This window comes from Elaeis guineensis, chromosome 6, assembly GCF_000442705.2.
Source record: "Elaeis guineensis isolate ETL-2024a chromosome 6, EG11, whole genome shotgun sequence".
Classification (NCBI taxonomy): domain Eukaryota; kingdom Viridiplantae; phylum Streptophyta; class Magnoliopsida; order Arecales; family Arecaceae; genus Elaeis; species Elaeis guineensis.
The window spans coordinates 2217158-2237633 of record NC_025998.2 but is presented as its reverse complement, the minus strand read 5'-3'; the positions used below and the strand labels follow the sequence as shown (position 1 = coordinate 2237633).

The 20476-nt window shown below is 35.1% G+C and overlaps 1 protein-coding gene and 1 pseudogene across 1 annotated transcript; one reads left to right on the top strand and one right to left on the bottom strand.

The window, feature by feature from the left end:
* The first annotated feature begins 1513 nt into the window (after nucleotides 1-1513).
* Nucleotides 1514-5396, top strand: LOC105047704 (uncharacterized; annotated as a pseudogene).
* A 10473-nt stretch (nucleotides 5397-15869) lies between these two features.
* LOC105047705 (plant cysteine oxidase 2) lies at nucleotides 15870-19409 on the bottom strand. Its single transcript, XM_010926753.4, has 5 exons — nucleotides 18932-19409; nucleotides 17593-17708; nucleotides 17350-17509; nucleotides 17046-17252; nucleotides 15870-16281 (listed from the first exon to the last, which is right to left on the bottom strand). The coding sequence occupies exons 1-5, from the start codon at nucleotides 19149-19151 to the stop codon at nucleotides 16157-16159; spliced, it is 828 nt and encodes a 275-aa protein (XP_010925055.2). The 5' UTR covers nucleotides 19152-19409; the 3' UTR covers nucleotides 15870-16156.
* Between the last annotated feature and the right edge of the window lie 1067 nt (nucleotides 19410-20476).

Sequence of the window (20476 nt, the reverse complement as noted above, 5' to 3'; positions counted from 1 at the left end):
TGTGGGTCAAAACTTTGATCAAGCTTTTTTCTTAAGAAAAATGCTTTGGTCAAGCATTGGATAAGTCTTCCAATGGAGCTCTTGTTTTTCACGCGTCTTAATATGAACTTCGAGTAAGATTTTCCTACAACCTCTAAGAATAGAAACATTCTACCAAAAATGAATAGAAACATTCTACCATAGGAGTGGAAACATTAAGAAAGATTGTCCTTTTCTCCTTGACCTCACACGGTTTTCCGAGGTACGGGCATCAACGGCAAGGCTCGATTGATCCGGTTCAACAAGTCAACTACCGATATTTTTCCTCTCTCTTTCTTTTTTTTCGGAAAGTTCAATCACCCAAAATTTGGTTTTAAAAAAACTGCACGTTTATCTATGAAAGTCAACGCCTGTGGGCAGCCTTAAATCCCATCAATTTTTATCTAATTTGTTTCTTTTTTTCTTTGAGAGAGAGAGAGAGAGAGGTGCCGGCAAATTGTATCTTGATCGTACTGGTTTAAAAGATATAATATATGCTCAAGAATGGATCTAATCATAAGTCAAGCCTCATGCCCAAATTATATTTATTTTTAATTAGATTTCAAATCAAATTTATTTAAATTTTGATATTTTTTGTACCCAAATCCAATCGATGATTAGGATGATGTTGGATTTCACATAATGTTATTTTCAACTTCTTGCTTGCCAAAGCAAGATGTTGAAAATAAAATGGTGTTACAAGCAGTGGTGACGTATAAAAGCTATCCTAAATGAAGTTCGGTGGGTTACCCTTCCTTTCCCTCGGCAAAAAAAGAAAAAAAAAAAAAGAAACCCCTTTATTAGCCGCAAGTTTTGATTAGTAAAGTTTGTAAAGCTATGAGAAAAGTACTTGTGTTGGACCTTTCACCATCCACGGATGGGACAAAGGTGGGGCATTCTCAGTAAAAGAACTTGGAATCTATTGAAAGAACTGATATTATCAAGGCTCATCTAATTGACATCAATTAGTTCAGCGATAATTTTGCCTCCATAAATTTGTCCAGTACTTTGAAATATTCGCTTGAGGCTTTGATTATTTATTTTAGGCATCTTTTATCATTATAAAATAAATTTATCTTAATTTAGCTTTTTTGGATAGCATATCTCTAATTAGTTTCAAAGAGAGAGAAACAAAAAAGCAATGTCTTTTCAAATCAAAAAAATATAATTATTTATTAAAATAAATAATAAAAAATTTTAATTAGATCTTAGATAGCGTTTGGTAGATGACAATCTATCCAAATTATTGACAGTTTAATATGATAATCTGGATTACTATGTTTGGTATGTTTTCTGGATGGTAATTCAGATTATCTTGGCAATCCAGATTGCCTCATAGAAGGCAATCTGAATTGCTTTAAGAAAAAATAGCTATTCAAATTATTTTTTTTAGTAATATTATAATAAAAATTTTTGATAAAATTATCTCTCAAAAAAATTATACAAGATTCATTGTTCAGAATCGAAAGACTCAATATAATCATAAGAGTGGCAAATGGATGGATATGGTCAAATACAGGTCAGATTGGATACAGATCAGATAATTAATTTATTCATAAAAATTCGATCTATTTATTAAATAGATCAAAAATTTAAATCTGTATCCGATCTGCTTCTTAAAATAAGTAATCTGATTCGATCCATATAATTTATTTATTAAGTAGATCAAATCAAATTAAATAAATTAAATAAATCAAATTAAATAAGATAGAAATAGATTAAGCAGGCCTAAACAGATAAATAGTTCGCATTATAATATAATTTAATTATTAAATAGATCAAAATAGATTACATGGATCAAAAGATTAAATCTAAATTTAATCAATTAAATGAATAGATTTATACTGATTGATCAATTTATATTAAATTTAAACCTACTTAAAATGGATGGTTTGTGAATCGGATTGCATAAATTTTCATCCTTAAACAATATATTAGCAAACTTGCAATTGCCGAAGTTAGGGCCATTTTCAGAAACAACGCCTGATTTTATTTTCAGCGATTCGAATATTTTTTGTTTCGGGCAGGGTTAATGAAATCCTCCATTTTTTATTTTATTAAAAAAAAAATTCTTCCTTTTTGTTCCCCGTGTCAAAACGTATAAAACTGAGAAGGGCACGTGGCCTCGGCACACACTCTAAAGAAAGCACCGCCACGCTTAAAAACACAGCCTCCATCCGAAACGCCTCTCTTTGCCTTGGTGCCTGGGCGTTCTTTCTTTTCCGATTACTCTCGAGTTTAGATCTCGACCTCCTCCTCGAACGCGATCATGTATCGATTCTGATTTGCAGAGGAATCAGAGCAGGAGCTCGGTGATTGGCTTCGACTCGGTTCCGTCCTTCGATCTCCTCGACTTCTAGGTTTGTTCGTTTTCCTGGGTCGCTTTAAACCTTGAAACAATGCTTGTGTCCGGATGTTCTTGAAAATTAGGGTTCATGATCCTCAAGTTTTGCTATATATGGAATTGATTCGATTCGGATTTATGCATTCATGCTACAATTTCTTGCAATGCGAACCCTAGCTTGCCTAGGTTTCGGTTCGAACGTTCAGATATCTTCGGCTCAGAAGCTTGAAGAGCGACTTTGAATCGATGCTCGTTAATCTTTTACTTTTTTTTTCTTGATATCGTTACATTAAATGGTTTATGAGAATTAGGTAGACCGGTTTTTTTCTTTTTTCTTTTTTTAATTCTCGCTTCTAGGTATTATTGCTGGTTTTCTCGATCGTTACGGATGCTGAAACGATACTTCAGTTGTTGATGTTATTGAAAACTAAGAGGGTTTCTGATATTTAAATTTTTTATATGCATGCAATTGATTTGATTAGATTTATGCCTTTGTGTTGTGATTTATTTAGTTTTAACCTCAAATGGGTTAGGCATACTAGCTTGTAGTGTGGTTTAGAAAGTGCCAAAGTTTTCTCCAAGAGGCCCAGGATCTCTGCAATTTCTGAGTTCAGCGGAAAAGAGAAACTTTCAGTTTTAGTCTCTATGTGTATGCAGAAGAAAATGGTCATAAAAATAATGGGAGGCATCAGCATTCTCTGTTCCGTTATTATTTCTTGGTCGGGTATCGTAGCTTCCATGTGTCATTCTTGGGGATAGCAAAACTAATCTGACCCGATGGGTATACATTCTACCCGAACTCAATCAAACCCGAAAAATAAGATTTGACTGGATTTGAATTCGGATTTGGATAAAACCCGAAAATTATAGTACGGGTATGGGTAGTGCTATTTTCTATCCGAATCCGATCCGAACCTATGGGTATGGATAATATCCGAACCCATATCCGAATATATATATATATATACATACATATATATATATATACATACATATACATATCCGTATGTATACATACATATACATATCCGTATGTATACATACATATATATATATATACACACACATATACACACACATATATATGATCTCTCTCTCTATATATATATATATGTAATTATATATATGTATGTATGTATATGTATGCATGCATATATGTATGCATGTATATATGTGTGTGTGTTAGAAGTGTGTATGTGCGTATGTATATATATATAATTGGTAATTCTATTTTTGATTGATAATATGCATAAAATTATTTTACTTTTTTTTTGGGTATAGAATGGACGGGTATGGGTTGGATATGGGGCGGGTATGGATTGGGTATGGGGAAATGGGTTACCCACGGGTATCCCCGAACCCGTTGGGTATGGGGATGGATATCTCTTTTCTTATCCGATTGGGTATCGGGTAGGGTATAGGGTATTAAGTTCGGATTTGGGGATGGGTAGTATACTACCCGACCCAAATCCTACCCATTGCCATCCCTAGTCATTCTTTCTGTGTTGTTATGTTCTATGTGTGATAGCATTGTGGTTGATCCTCATAATTCTTTTCATTACTTTACCATCTTTGCTTTCTTTTGTATGTTGGTTTTGCATCTTGTTTATGTTTTAACTATAACTTTTGTTTTCTCAGGTACTTAAGTTGGTAGTCCTGTAAGGCTTGTATTCATCATAAGTTATTATCTATTTTTAAATTTTATGAATGCATCCTGTATCAGCATGATAGTTTCAGAGTAAATGATAGTAGATGCCTTAGATGTTAGCATCGATTGTGGACATGAGAGATAATACTGGAATTAAAAGTTAAAAGGTTTAGATATTCATTTTCAGAGAAGGGGGTCCAGCTATTACTAATTCCTGCTTTTGGAAAACTTCTAATTTTGCACTGCGATGTTTTAATTTATGTAACCATCTATATTTTCACTGGACTCCTTTCTGCGGCATAAATTATACTGACATAGCAAAAAGCTTATAACTGACAAAATACCTGCGTTTGTGCACACGCTGATGATACACCTGTTACCGATTATGTTTCTTTATACATGATGAATAAGTTTCTTTTCATCGAATTGAATTGTATTGTCAAAAACCAAAACATTCTCGAATTCATTATGGCAGTGATCACTCCATCGAATTTTCCATTGGAGATTCCCCTATTGCAACTGATGGGTGCGCTATACATGGGCAATAAACCAACTCTTAAATTTGATGGCAAGGTATGCAAGTAGAATTAATTGTATTGAAATGTATCAATTTCATCCATGGAAATTTTGCCAATTGTTTATGAGGAAATGACAATCAGATTCGTCGCAGACAGAAAGAAAGCTAAATACTTCCTATCATTGTGCAAACTAAAGAATGTTGATAGCGGTTGCAGACGACGATAGTGTGCAGTATGTCTAGGATTTTTGTGTAGGTGAAAGACACCATGCCATAGGCTACGCTCACCACCTCAGCCACATTGGCTGAGCGAGGGAGGCCCAAAGACCCCACACCCAGCCCATCAAGGTTATACATAGAACACAAGCACAAAGCCCGGTCCATCAAATTTATACATAAAACACAAGAGCACAAAGCTGAACGCATTCCATATAGAAAAACTATTGAAGAAGAGACTGGAAAGTGGGAACATCCCCATCTTCTCTGATCATCCATCGCCAGTACTTGAGAAAGATCGGAAGAACTTCATCCTCAACACCTTGACTTGGAGCACTTCCTTAGCCACCCAACGGCCGACGAATCAAATGGAACCTGCCCCTGCAACATCTCAATCCAAAGTCTGGAGCATCAAAGCTGTTTAAGTGATGGATGGCAAGGGGTCATATTACAGATGGTTTTCCAATCCAAAGATGGTTGGGTCCGGATGAGAGATGATTTTCTTTTCCCTCTAAGAAATTTTGGAAGAGAGAGAAAAGTTAAATGCCATACTTGGCTGTAGCTGTAGTATTTGTGCTGTGTAAAGATTTGGATGGATCCACACAACAACTAATCTGCATTGCATAGCACGTCCAAGTATATTTTTCTCTAGATATTGCATTCATCTAATCAATTTAAAAGTTGATAATACACAAGAATAGAAACAAGAACCAAAACATTTTTGCATAAGGCTTCCCATCTGAACATGACGCAGGCAAAATAAAAAAACTTGGAACATGTTGCATGCTTTTTTGTCCCATTTTAAAAAGAAGATTAGAAAACTTCTTGCATGCTTGTGCACAATCCTTTTTACTACGCACAATCTCATGGCCAGGTCGTTCATTACATACATGAGTTGTGCATGGTTTACCGGTATCCTATAGTTTCCTCCAGGTCAGTGATCAATTCTATAAGTTAGAAGGTGCGGCTGACACTTAAAAGCAGTTGGGATTTTGAATTTCATAAGAGTTTGTTTAGGTGGTTAGATTCAAAATTCTATGAGATTCGAGGCCCAATCGTAAAAAATTTCAGAACATAAATAGAGCAGATCTTATATTTATAAATATCTATATTTATAAGTATCAAAAAATGGTTCTAGATACTTGTAAGATCTGTTTATAGTTTATTATTTTTTATGTTTGGATCATGAATTTCATAGAATTTTAGATCTAACCCTCCAAACAGGTCTTAATTGATTTTTTGAATCTACAATCTGAAAGAGTCGTAATTTGGGGAATTGCCGGCTAAAACTTGCCGGATATATGTGCAAAATTTATTCTTTTTGCACATTTTTCTATATTGTTTTATTCTCCGAATCTGATAATATGAGGGTCTTATTTGATTCATGAACAAACCATGGAAGGATTGCTAAATAAGGACGTCTATGGTAAATAGAAATATAACAGCGCTAACCCACCCAGACTATTGGGATGGAGCCCGACTGCTGTAACGCTGTTGGAGGGATTCCGGTTTTCAAAAATAAGCCCCATCCATTTCTTCAGAGTTCCCATTTTTTCAAGCCTTTCAAACAACATTTAAATTCCGGTTTATTCCAGATTTCCCATCAAAAGATTTAAAACTCACTGGACTAACCCGGTAAATTGCGGAAAAACAGTTAGTAGTTAAAGTAATTGTTCATGAAGCTTCTAGATTCGTATAATCCCGCACGTTCACAGCCTTGTCTTTTGTCCCTATCTCTTTAACGGTAGTTTGCTGGATCACTTAATATCTTCGAAGCCTGGAGCAGACCAATGTTATCTTCTCTTGCCATCCCTTGCTAGCTGACATTTCTATCTGTGCTGTCTTCTTGGATTCATTCCAGGTTTCTCATGTATTTCAAGAGACCAATGAGCCGGCGGACAGCCTCGCCGGACGATCCTCCAATGCCTTCTTCTTATCTCCCTCATCTCTCCCATGTACTACCACTATGCTTGTAATGGCCGACCTGACTGGAGTAGCTGTGATAGCCCGACCCGGCCCGAGTAAGAATCCCAGCCCAGATCAGCCAAAGTCCGAAAAAAAAAAAAAAAAAAAAGAAGAAAACAGTGGAGAAGACTCCCTTCGGGAGTCTTCTTCCTCCTCTCATCGGCTCCCAATCGGAGTCGGAAACGAACTCCCTCCGGCCTATTTAAGGAGGAGATCCCTCCTCTCTTCCTTCCACCGAGGATTCTAAGCACAGTCGGCGGCAATCGTCGAAAAATTTCCGCGGAAGACCGTCCCTATGCCCGTCCAATTGCTCGCCGAAAAAGCTTCGCCGGCGTCGGAGGTAAGCCTCCTTCCCTTCCTCTCTTCTCCCCTTTCCTTCCCGTGTCAATGTGCACGCTCGTCGGCGACCGGAGTCGACAGATTTTGTTGCGGAAGAACCTTTCTTTGTGCCATTTTTCCAGCGTCGGTGGTCACCGCCGACCACCGGTTTTGGCCCTCTTCTCATCGTTGGGTCGCTCCCTTCCTGCCGACGGCTGCCCCACGCCGACTGCACCGTCGGTCGGAACACCAACGAGGGGATCTCACGGTCTCCTGTTTCGGCCCAAAAGAAACCCACGGGAAAAGAAGAAGGAAAGAAGAAGAAGAAGAAGGAAAAAAAAAGAAAAGAAAAAAAAAAGAAAAAAAGAAGAAGAAGAAAAATATAATAATAATAATATAATAATAATAAATAGGATTTTCTCTCCTCCCTCTTTCGTGAAGCAAAAAAAAAAAGAGAAAGAAAGAGAGAAAGAAAAGAAGAAAGAAAAAAATAAAATAAATTAATTAATAAATAATGATATAAATAATAAAATATAAGAAAGAGAGTTTATCTCTCTTCCCTCTCTCTCTTCAGCTTGAACTAGCATTTTCTCTCTCTAAAATTGGACTTTCTTTCTCTACTTTCTCTCTCTAGAATCCTTTCTTTAGATTATTTCTCTCTCCTAAGATTTTTAAAATTTTGAGAAGAATGATGATGAATTTAAATGATCCTCGTGATGGATTTTTGATCTATGAGCGTTGGACGATACACCGACATCCACTTTGATCAGATCAGGTATTTTTAGATTTTATTTCTCATGATTTTATTGAATTATCCATATGATAATTTTAGCATGATATGATTTGATCCAATCGGATTTGTTGAATCATATTGTCTAAAGAATTCAAGATGAGTTTTCTCTCTCTAGAATTTTCTCTCTCTAAAATACTCTCTCTCTTGATTGATTCTCTCTCTAAAAAGGTTAGTGAATGAAGAAATTTTTTTAATAGTCCTGATCTAATTCTAATGAAGAACCCTGATCCATGACTATCAGACAGCGTACTGGCACCCACCTTGATCAGACCATGAATCTTTAGATTTGATCACCATGATTTCGATCTAGTCATGACTTGATTTGATCATGTTGATTTCACCAATCGAGATATTGGACCAATCATAATGTTGGATTGTGTCATCTGATCAATTCGAATTATACCTCATTGATTTTTCTCTCCTCTAATTGTCTCTCTCTACTTGATTTTATGAAATCGATGAAGAAACCTCGGTCCTATCACTTCGAATCCGATTTGATCTGATAGTCAAATTTTAGATCGTTTAGGTCCTAATTAGATTTTGATTAGATAAAATTAGATGATCGGACCCAGTCTAAACCGTTGAAATATGGTATTCGTATTCTTTCTAATTATTGAAATTGATTCTGTATAGGATTGTGGATGTTTGACCATGTGATATTGCAATATGATCTACGAACAGAATTTTTGGAAGAAAAATTTATAGAATTATGTGGGTTTATTGGAATGCGTTCGAGGTAAGTAATGTTTCACTTTTTTAGATTTATCGGTAAATTATAATGTATTTTTCTGACATGATTTGTGAAACGATGCATGAGTTGGATGAATGGTATTTTGTTATGAAAATATCTTATTTGAAATGTTATGATGAAGCATGATTGAACATATTGATTTCATGATGCATTATATTGATTGATTTCGATACTACATGATTATATATTTTATTATCGAAATTAGAATATGAAATATGATTTATGAAGAATTATGATATAAGAAATATTATGAATTGACAACCTGACTATGTAAAGGACCCTGTTAATGGGGGCATATACATTGGCAATTGATTTGTCTTGAGGGTTCATGTCGCCAGAGAGACCAGCGACAAACCGTCAGAGAAACCAGCGGTTCTGAAGGACTTTGCTGCCAGATGATTCGCAGCTCACCGCAAGAAGATACGCGGTGTTATGATCCTGTCATAGAAAAAATATGGTCATAGCTCATGGTTGACGAAAAAAATTTAAGAACGAAAGAAATTGAAATCTGGAAAGAAACTTGAATTTTCGAAAAAGAAATGAAATTGGCATGAATTATGTTGCATAATTGAAATTGATTTCGAATTGATTAACTATATATGCTTATTTTCTATAAATGATTATTTACTTAAATGCCTGATGAAATCTATTGAAAAGTGATCATTGCTTACTGGGCTGTCTAGCTCATTACCTCCTATTTTACTGTTTTTACAGATGTTGAGGAATTAAGATGATACAAGATATGAATGGAAGAGTGATTAGAAGCAGAATCTCTATACTTTTATTTTCGGTTGAAAGTCTTATTGAATTTGGTATAAGGCTATGAATCATTGTTGAATTTATTAAGATATTAAAGAAGAAATTTAGATCGTTATGTTTTGAATTTAAATTGTTGACTAATTATTCCGCTGTTATTTTAGGATAGTATGATAAGATGCCTTGCATGCTTATGGTAAGAGTTTTCTATTAGTCTACGGCAGTTGCCATGATCCTCGATTCAAAATCTGGGATCGAAGGCGTGACAATTAAAATAGTATCAGAGTATAAGTGGATGAATTATGAAACATAGAATCAGATATAAAATGGGGGTAAGTGGATAGACACCAAAGACATTATAGTGTAGATCTTTGATGATTGTAGTGGAAGAAATATTTAAAAATTTTGATTAAACATTGAGATTATGTATAAAAGGATCGTAAGAGATTATGACATATGGAGTTTGAAATATGATAGATAATCTATAGATCATGATATGATTAGTTAGATCTTGATCGAAAGTAATCACAAAAGGATTGACATAAAATTTTATTGTGTATTATGGTTATTAATTTGATCATTGGTTATTCAAGTGAATCGTAAGTTCAAATTCGATGTGAGAATAATACTATGATATTACTTCTAGTTGAGAAGTTGACTATTATTGGCAAGATAAAGATTTGACGATAAAATATTATTCCAGGATGGACTAAGAAAGTCTCTTATGATGTTTGATTAGAATATTTATCAAAATTGAATTTGGTATGTGGATCATATATAAAGTGGCATATTAGGATGAATGCATATTTGAGAATATTGCGAAGAAACCTATTTCTTATTGATGAAATTGATTTTGAGATTGTAGGATATTCATCGTACTGGAATCTTTAATCATTATCCTTAGATCTAAATAATGGATCTTATTATGTCTCTTGGAGACTACATGATGTGTATGAAATTTTAATTTAAAGATTTCATATCTAAGTTATCAAAAAATTTTTTAATATTATTATTGAGGTTGTTAATGAAAGATTGATATCTTTAGATTAAGATAAAAAATATGATTTATATTTATTTTAGATTATGGGATCCATGTAAATTTATAATTAAGAAATTTTGGATTTAGAAATTGATATGGTTTCCTTTGTTTTTGTTAACGAGATCCCTAATTGAATCTACTATTAAATGGAGATTTAATTTTTTTTGAAGCTTGTATGATTGTTATGAAAGGATATTTGATAGATATTGCAGATCCTGATGATAGAAATTTTAGAAAAAAAATAATGATTTGAAATTCTTATATATTTTGATTATGTCCAAATTTGGTGGAGCATCGAAGAATTTTTTTCTTCATTAATTTGACTTATAAGGATTTTTGGTTTGAAAATTATCAAATCGAATTGATATGAGAATTAAGATTTGATTCATATTGATTATAGAAAATCTATATGATGGTTTAAATATGATATTGGACTCAAGGGTTAATCAAGATTTTGTACCCCTGTAAAAGTATGAATAAGAATCGAAAGTTAATCTTTGACTTCAATTGAAATTTAAAATTTTAGATCTTTTCTATTGATAAGATAAAGAAATAATTTGATCAAACTTTTTTTTTGGTGAACCTAAAAATTTTGATTGGTAGATCAGAGTGCGCAGTGGAAGCATGGTAATCTAGATTACTTTGAGTAAGTCAGGAATGATGACTCTTTGAGTTAAAGAATTATGATAGATGATATAGTTGATACAAAAATTTATTGATATTAGAAAGAATAATATTTTAAAAATTTTGAATTATTTTAGATATCTTAATGTGATTTTTTAAAGTAGTGCTTCCACCTACTATGCTACAAAAATAATTAGCATCCTAATTCTAGGATGAGTGGACTTTTGATTTTTGATTTTAGATTTAGAATATTTAGAGATAAATTTTCTCTATCCTAGAATTAAATTTTATAATTCTCTATTTATTAGAAAGAATTTGAGATTTTTATCAATAATGATTTTGATCTTAGAGTATTATACTAAATATTTATCTCCAGAGTATAATAAAATTTGAATTTTGAACTCTTTTGGTTATTATTATTTCTCTGACTAAATGAAAAAGATTGAGGTTATCTATTGATATTGACGATTGTTCTACAAAAGATGAATTGGAGTTATTTATAATTTAATTTGATAATGAATCGATTAATTAAGAGTTGTTAATATTTAAATAAAGAAAATTGATATACTTACTTAGAATAGAGACATTGATTTTGATTATAAGAAAAATATAGTTTTGATTTAGATCAATTTTTGAGTTATTGATTTTTATTATGGAATGACTTAATGATAAAAATTTACTTCAAGAATTAGAATATTTAAGAGTTTGAGGGTTTGAGTAAGAAAATTTGATAACTAGAAATAGTATATTGATTCAATCAACAATGATGATATTGATCTTTATGAAATGACTTAATGATGAAGTTGTATCGAGAATAAAATATCAAAAGTTTGAGAATGAGATTGAAATGATAAATCTTCAACCTTTGAAAGTACGAATAAGAAAAATATTTTTGAATTTTGATTGATTGGAATGTCATCATATGATTCATAGAAGTATGTTTTCCTATCTTATGATGGGTTGAAATTAAGAGTGGTTAATATTTTAAATAAATAAATAAATAAATGAATGGTGATGAATGAAGTTCTTATGCAAGAATAGAGACATTGACCTTTTTCTATTCATAAGAGATAGATTTGATTTTAATTTGAGTCATGAGATATTGAACATTAATTTTTACAGGAAATGAGATCATAATTTCGAAATCTTGAAACATTGAAAAATCTTGAGATGTTGATTTTGATAAATAAGAAAATGAATGGTTCCGTTTCAGATCGATATTAATGTATTGACTTTTTCTTATGAAATGATTTAAGAATGAATTTGTATTAAGAATTAGAATTTTGAAATATTTGAGGATGAGATTCAAGTAAGAAACTATGAAGATCAAGCAAGAAAAATTTCGAGGACGAAATTTTTTTAGAGGGGAAGAATGTGATAGCCGGCCCGGCCCGAGTAAGAATCCCAGCCCAGATCAGCCAAAGCCGAAAAAAAAAAAAGAAGAAGAAAACAGGGGAGAAGACTCCTCGGGAGTCTTCTTCCTCCTCTCGCCGGCTCCCAATCGGAGTCGGAAACGAACTCCCTCCGCCTATTTAAGGAGGAGATCCCTCCTCTCTTCCTTCCACCGAGAATTCTAGCACAGTTGGCGGCAATCGTCGGAAAATTCCCGCGGAAGACCGTCCCTGTGCCGTCCAATTGCTCGTCGGAAAAGCTTCCCGGCGTCAGAGGTAAGCCTCCTCCCCTTCCTCTCTTTTCCCTTTCCTTCCTGCCGATGTGCACGCTCGCCGGGACCGGAGTCGCCGGATTTTTTGTGAAGAATCTTTCTTTGTGCCATTTTTCCGGCGCCGGTGGTCACCGCCGACCACCGATTTTGGCCCTTTCTCATCGTTGGGTCGCTCCCCTCCTGCCGACGGCTGCCCACGCCGACTGCGCCGCCGGTCGAAACACCAACGAGGGGACCTCACGGTCCCCTATTTCGGCCCAAAAGAAACCCACGGAAAAGAAGAAGAAAAGAAGAAGAAGAAGGAAAAGAAAAGAAAAAAAGGAAAAGAAAAGAAAAAGAAAAGAAAAAGAAAAAAAAAGAAAAAGAGAAGAAAAAAATATAATAATAATAATTAATAATAATAAATAGATTTTCTCTTCTCTCTTTCGTGAAGAAAAAAAAAAGAGAAAGAAAGAAGAAAGAAAAAAAGAAAGAAAAAATAAAATAAATTAATAATAATAATGATATAAATAATAAAATATGAGAAAAGAGTTTCTCTCTCTTCCCTCTCTCTCTTCAACTTGAACTAGTATTTTCTCTCTCTAAAATTGAATTTCTCTCTCTACTTTATCTCTCTAAATCTCTCTTTAGATTATTCTCTCTCCTAAGATTTCTAGAATTTTGAGAAGAAAGATGATGAATTTAAATGATCCTCGTGATGGATTTTTGATCTGTGATCGTCGGACGGTACACCGATATCCACTTTGATCAGATCAGGTATTTTTAGATTTTATTTCTCATGATTTTATTGAATTATCCACATGATAATTTTAGCATGATATGATTTGATCTGATCGGATTTGTTGAATCATATTGTCTGAAGAATTCAAGATGAGTTTTCTCTCTCTAAATTTTCTCTCTCTAAATTTTCTCTCTAAAATACTCTCTCTCTTGATTGATTCTCTATCTAAAAAGGTTAGTGAATGAAAAATTTATTTTAATAGTCCTGATCTAATTCTAATGAAGAACCCTGATCCATGACTGTCAGACAACGTACTGGCACCCACCTTGATCAGACCATGAATCTTTAGATTTGATCATCCATGATTTCGATCTAGCCATGACTTGATTTGATCATATTGATTTCACCAATCGAGATATTGGCCCAATCATAATGTTGGATTGTGTCATCTGATCAATTCGAATTATACCTCATTGATTTCTCTCTCCTCTAATTGTCTCTCTCTACTTGATTTTATGAAATCGATGAAGAAACCTCGGTCCTATCACTTGAATCCGATTTGATCTGATAGTCAAATCTTGGATCGTTTAGGTCCTAATTAGATTTTGATTAGATGAAATTAGATGATCGGACCCAGTCTAAACCGTTGAAATATGGTATTCGTATTCTTTCTAATTATTGAAATTGATTCTGTATAGGATTGTGGATATTTGACCATAGGATATCGCAATATGATCTACGAACAGAATTTTTGGAAGAAAAATTTATAGAATTATGTGGGTTTATTGGAATGTGTTCGAGGTAAGTAATGTTTCACTTTTTTTAGATTTATCGATAAATTATAATGTATTTTTCTGACATGATTTGTGAAACGATGCATGAGTTGGATGAATGGTATTTTGTTATGAAAATATCTTATTTGAAATGATATTTCATGATGCATTATATTGATTGATTTCGATACTACATGATTATATGTTTATTATCGAAATTAGAATATGAAATATAATTTATGAAAAATTATGATATAAGAAATATTATAAATTGACAACCTGACTATGTAAAGGATCCTGCCAATGGAGGCATATACGTTGGCAATTGATTTGTCCTGAGAGTTCATGTCGCCAGAGAGACCAGCGACAAACCGCCGAGAGACCAGCGGTTCTGAAGGACTTTGCTGCCAAATGATTCACAACTCACCGCAAGAAGATATGCGGTGTTATGACCCTGCCACAGGGAAAATGTGGTCATAGCTCATGGTTGACGAAAAAAATTTAAGAACGAAAGAAATTGAAATCTAGAAAGAAACTTGAATTTTCGAAAAAAAAATGAAATTGGCATGAATTATGTTGCATAATTGAAATTGATTTCGAATTGATGAACTATATATGCTTATTTTCTATAAATAATTATTTACTTAAATGCCTGATGAAATCTGTTGAAAAGTGATCATTGCTTACTAGGTTGTCTAGCTCATTACCTCCTATTTTACTGTTTTTACAGATGTTGAGGAATTAAGATGATACAAGATATGAATGGAAGAGTGATCAGAAGTAGAATCTCTATACTTTTATTTTCGGTTGAAAGTCTTATTGAATTTGGTATAAGGCCTATGAATCATTGTTGAATTTATTAAGATATTAAAGAAAAAATTTAGATCGTTATGTTTTGAATTTAAATTGTTGACTAATTATTTCGCTGTTGTTTTAGAATAGTATGATAAGATGCTTTGCATGCTTATGGAAAGAATTTTCTATGGGTATGCGACGGTTGTCATGATCCTCGATTCAAAATTTTGGATCGGGGACGTGACAGTAGCATTCTTGCGTCTTTAGTTCTCTTCTTCCTCGGGCTCTTGCCCTCACGTACCAAAAAAAAAAAAAAAAAAAAGCTTTCTTCTGGGTTGTTAAAGGTGCAGTTGATCATCAAGTATATAGATACATAGCGTTCAGAGAAGCCACGCAAGCGCATTCAATATTAACCGGCTCCTCGTGTAGCAGAAGGTACCGTAACGGCCGTCTCCCCAGAAATTCACGAACTGGTAGGAGGCGACCGTGGTAAACAAACCTTCATTTCCCGTCATCTTCGTCCAGTCCGAATCTTATCACGAAAGGTAAAAACGTAGCAGCAGTGCATAATTCGCCACTACATCTAACATAACCGGTTCTTTTTTAAATTTCAGATAGCGGCACTCAAAAAGCAAAAATGGCTTTAAGGATTGGGATCCGCAGGGAGCTCTCTTTTGAATGTTCAAATGATCTAGTAATGAGTACCAGTCCAATCTTATCTTGATGCAACATCCAACTGCTCTGGTCGAACATAATTCAGGCACACCGCACACGGGTAGGAGTATAGCAAAAATTTCAGAATAGAGAAAAAACGGAGGCACGTTGGTGGGGGGCGGGTTGGGGTACTGATCTCGGATACTAATTTGGTCTCTAATCCATCAAAATTATATATATATTTTTTTTCTTTGATCAGTTGCCAACAAAGTCATAAATAAAAACTAGAAACTCCAATCGTGCAAGTTGTGCAAGTTTAAATTTAACAGAACATTAAAAACATGCTTTCAGGGCATTGCCACGAACTTTTGCACCAACGATTTAAGCTATAAAACAGAATTTTTGGAGGTGCACAATCCCATCCAGAACCTCTCCCTCTCCCTCTCCCTCTCCTAACCCATTTCCCTTGTCATTCTTCTGTTGTGTATATACACCCAACCAAACTGCAGAATCGCTGTGCTTTGCTGCAAAAACTGCAGCGTCATCGCCACAAATTGTCATTCAGTGGTCCACAATTTTTGGGCCCCTGTATTCACGAGGCACTGCAACGCAGTCATCAGGCTGTCCCTCCATCTCTTTCAGCCACGCATACCCCTCTGGCTCACCAGGCACCAAAACAGCGTCGCCTGAAATAGAATGACATAAGTAATTTGACTTCCACCGTCCAATTGATTCTATCCTTTTGTTATAACTCAAATATGTGTGTGTGTGTGTGTGTGTGTGAAAATTTTGCTGAAAATGCTTCTAGTAAGTTTGCAAGCCATGGATTAAGATGCCCTAAGAAAGGAAGAGAATGAAATCCAACAACAGAAATATAGGTTTTGCCTTCATCTAATTATCTTTCACACACAATCACTAAGAAATACTAGGATCAGACGTATCTCGGCCCTCTTGTGGTCTGCTGACCATTAGACCAACATGATAATCACATCCTGCATGATCCGAGAGAGAAAAACTATTGGTGCTTACTTTACATAACTTCAGGACTTTTAATGGGAAATAAGAGGTGGAATTGAGCATCCAACTAGTGCAATTTTACAGGTAATGCTGCGCGGGACACTAAAGACTTCATAGCATCATCGACATGTGAGTGAAAGAAATCCTGATTTCCCTGATCCATCACAGCATTCAACAACGTTCACTGTGAGGCTGGGAATGCACATTACATGATCATAACCATGATAGCAAATAAATACAATGATGCATGACACAACATTAATGGCACAATGTCCCATGTAATTATATATGCAATTTTTATTAAAAGAAATACATCTAACAATTTTTTTTATAATCATTTCATGATGTCAGTGTATATGTTCTGTCATTGATGTCCCAATGTAAGTATAACTGACTGAAACACATGCTAATGGGTTCAAAATGAAAACCATACCGGAGGAACTTGAATATGGGAGATCTTTATAATATGTGCAATCCCTTCCTTCAGCTTTAGAGTAAGGTGGCCCAAGCACATCCAACACCGCACAAGAGGTCACCGCAGTAAAACGATGCATGTTGCCTCCAGCAGCTGGATACAGTATGGATGTCTCACATGGCGCTTTGAAAACATCATCAGTTTTAACCTTCGCCAACCGTGCACCTGGGTTTAGGCCCAAAAAACAAGTTGACAAAGGCTAAGAATAAGATCTTACCACCCCCATACATAGCAAAAGCCAAACAAACCCAACAGCGCTTACCATCTGCATTTTTTATTGTCTCGTTGGAATTCTGAGGGTCATCAACCCAATCATACGACTTGACGTGCATTGAGCCGAAAAGAAGCTTGCCAAATACAGTCATTCCTGGGTGATTATGAAGTGGGATGACAGCGTACTTAGGCAAGCAAAAGATACATATCTGCAGGATGCCATAAGCAGTTTGAGAGAAATATGGATAATCAAGTGACTTTTAAAAACAGATGCAGCAGAACTGTACGGTACCGAAAACTTGGGAGACTCATGAAGGCATAAGTATGTTATCAGAGGAGTTCCTTCAGAAACATTGCGAAAATATGGCAGGTTTGGAGTTAAACCAACATCTTCTGGTTTCATAGTATCTGCATAAGAAAGCCAATGAGCACAATTGTCAAACTAAGTTGGAAATGTACATAACATGGCCCAACACAGCTAGTTATTTATAATTTTCATGTTTCATACACAAGGACACTAAGCACTTGATAAATTATTTATAACACTCATCCCTGGCTACAGTATCGACATATGAAATGTCTTGTGCTTCATGCATCGACTCACTCAACCGCATATAATCAAGTAGACATACTAGACTCATCTGATTGTTTTAGCTATTCTGTGGTTGTCCACATGATATCCTGTCACCTAACCAACATTCGAGATGTGAAAACTCGAAAAAAATCATCAAATTGGACTCTGCTTGATGAAAAATGAACAACTGAAATCGATAGCTGAGGGCATAAAAAGACCATATATACAATTAAGCATGGATTTCACGTAACTTTGCATACATGTTTGTCTATAGAAGTCCATACATGATACTGGTTCACATCATATAAATATTTGTCTTTGGATGTCAACTTCCTACAAGCAATAACAAGAAGAAGAACCATTGTCTTTTATCATAGTTTATGCATTGAGAACTCAAAAAATCACTGATGCCATAACAAGATCAGCATTAGTGAAGATTGTTCAGTCCAGACATCTTCATCATCAAACAATACTCGCAAGCATATTTCCTCATCCATAAATCTTTCACAGAGAATCAAGCAAGTATCTTCGAGTGATAATTATGCTGGATATTGCCTCCACCACCTTGAGCCCCCCCTTTTGATTTTGTTTGATTACCTTTGGTACTAACCAAAAATCAACACACCTAATCTATAACTTCACCGGATAATACAAACAAGAAACGCATTCACTTGCAACACCGGCAACTATCCTACAATCTGAAATCATCATCATGAAATGCAACAGCAGTTGCAATTCTCAGAAACTCAATGATCAAAACAAGATAAGAATCCATGAAAACATAGCCTTGCAAATAGGAGCCGAATCAAAAGCAAGCGTTAGCCATCTAATAAAAAGAACAAACTTTACCAGTAGTCGAAATAAGAAAGCAAGATTCCATAAGTTCTCTACATATTAGGTATTAAAAGCAAAGGGAAGCAAAGCAATCCATATCCTATCGCATTCCACGAACCATCCAATGTAAACAAACTCACATAGTAAATCCTCTGAAACCCAATAGAACACAGATCTCGGACTTTAAAATCAGAATTCTTTACGAGAAAGGAAGAGGCCGTACCAAGAATGGCTCGAAGGCGCTCGATGTCCTCCGGGGACGGGACGATGTCGGGTCCGCAATTGGCGAAGACGGACTTGCAGGTATCGAACAGCCTCTGGACGACCGTCGCCGACTTGGCCTTCTTATTCCGCCGCTTGTCCTTCTTCGACGACTTGCCCTTCGCCACCGCCGCCGCCTCCTTCTTCCCCTTCCGGTCCGCCAAGCTGCCGTCAACCCTCATCAAGATCGGCTCCACTCGTCCCACCAAGCCCTCAGAACCAATCGTGTATCGGGAATCAGGAGGAACCCAGAACTGCTATATTCCTGATCGTTGAGAAATGGGGAGAAAGATGGGATTTTAAAGAAGAAGAGGGGGGGCGGAGTTCTATAGCTATATAAGGGGGGAAGGGGAAGAGAAGAAGGAATGGAATTTGATGGCTTTATACATGTAGAATTCTACTCATAAGGTTTGTAGAAAACTCCCAAAAGATCTTTCTTTTGGGGTTTCCTCCTGGTGGAGAGGGATGGGGATGGATGGGATGGGGATGGGAGCCGGGGGAATCCGTGCTGGGGAGCGACGGAGACTTGGGAGTATAAGAGGTGAAGGGGTCTGGGGGGTTTGGCTGAGATACCATCAGTCTGGGTGCAAAACCAGGGGCCATGCCAAAGGCAGACTCTCCACTTTCCTGTGGGCTACTCCCAAACGGTCTTTGATTTTTCTCTCTCCAATCTCCATCGGTCTCACACTTGTTCCTGGGCCAAGACGGCTCCCCACATACAAAAATTATACAGGTATATAAATGGTCCTGTTAAATGAGGTGATTTGGATATATCTAATAATAAAAATGCATTGGGTGTGTCAGTTAGGATTTTATTTAATTTATGATTTTCTGAAATGTTTTAATAGATGCTTAGAGACCTAGATTTGGAGACCACACCCCATGGTAACTGGATTGAATGGCTTCATTCTTAAATGATATATTGAGATATTTTTATATAGATGAACCAATAAAATCATATTTTACTTCACATATGCCTTTTATTTATTCTTTTCTTTAATAGAAGGAGTATATATATAATCAAATAAAGAGCATTTTAGTAGAGTCATTTGAGAATAGACTCAACTTAGTTAATGGTTTGTTGTTTGCAAAAACAAAAAAAGGGGAGAATATTTTATTTCTCAAAAAAAAATTCTCTTTTCTTCCTTTAGTTTTTGTTTGACCATCTAATTTTATGATGTATTTTTTTTTCTTCGGATAAATCTTTAATTAGCGCTTTAGGATTCATATCAGTTCTTAGCCAATAAATATAAAGATAGAATAAAAAAATAAATTTAAAGATAAATAAATTAAATAAAAATAAAAAATTAATAAATTTGAATAATACTGCTAGATCAATGCATGATGATACTAAGTAGGGATGGCAAAATTAATCCGACCCGATGGGTATACACTCTATCCGAACCCGGTCAAACCCGAAAAATAGGATTTGACTGGATTTGGGTTCGGGTTTGGGTAAAACCCGAAAACTATAGTATGGGTATGGATAGGGTATGGGTAGTACTAT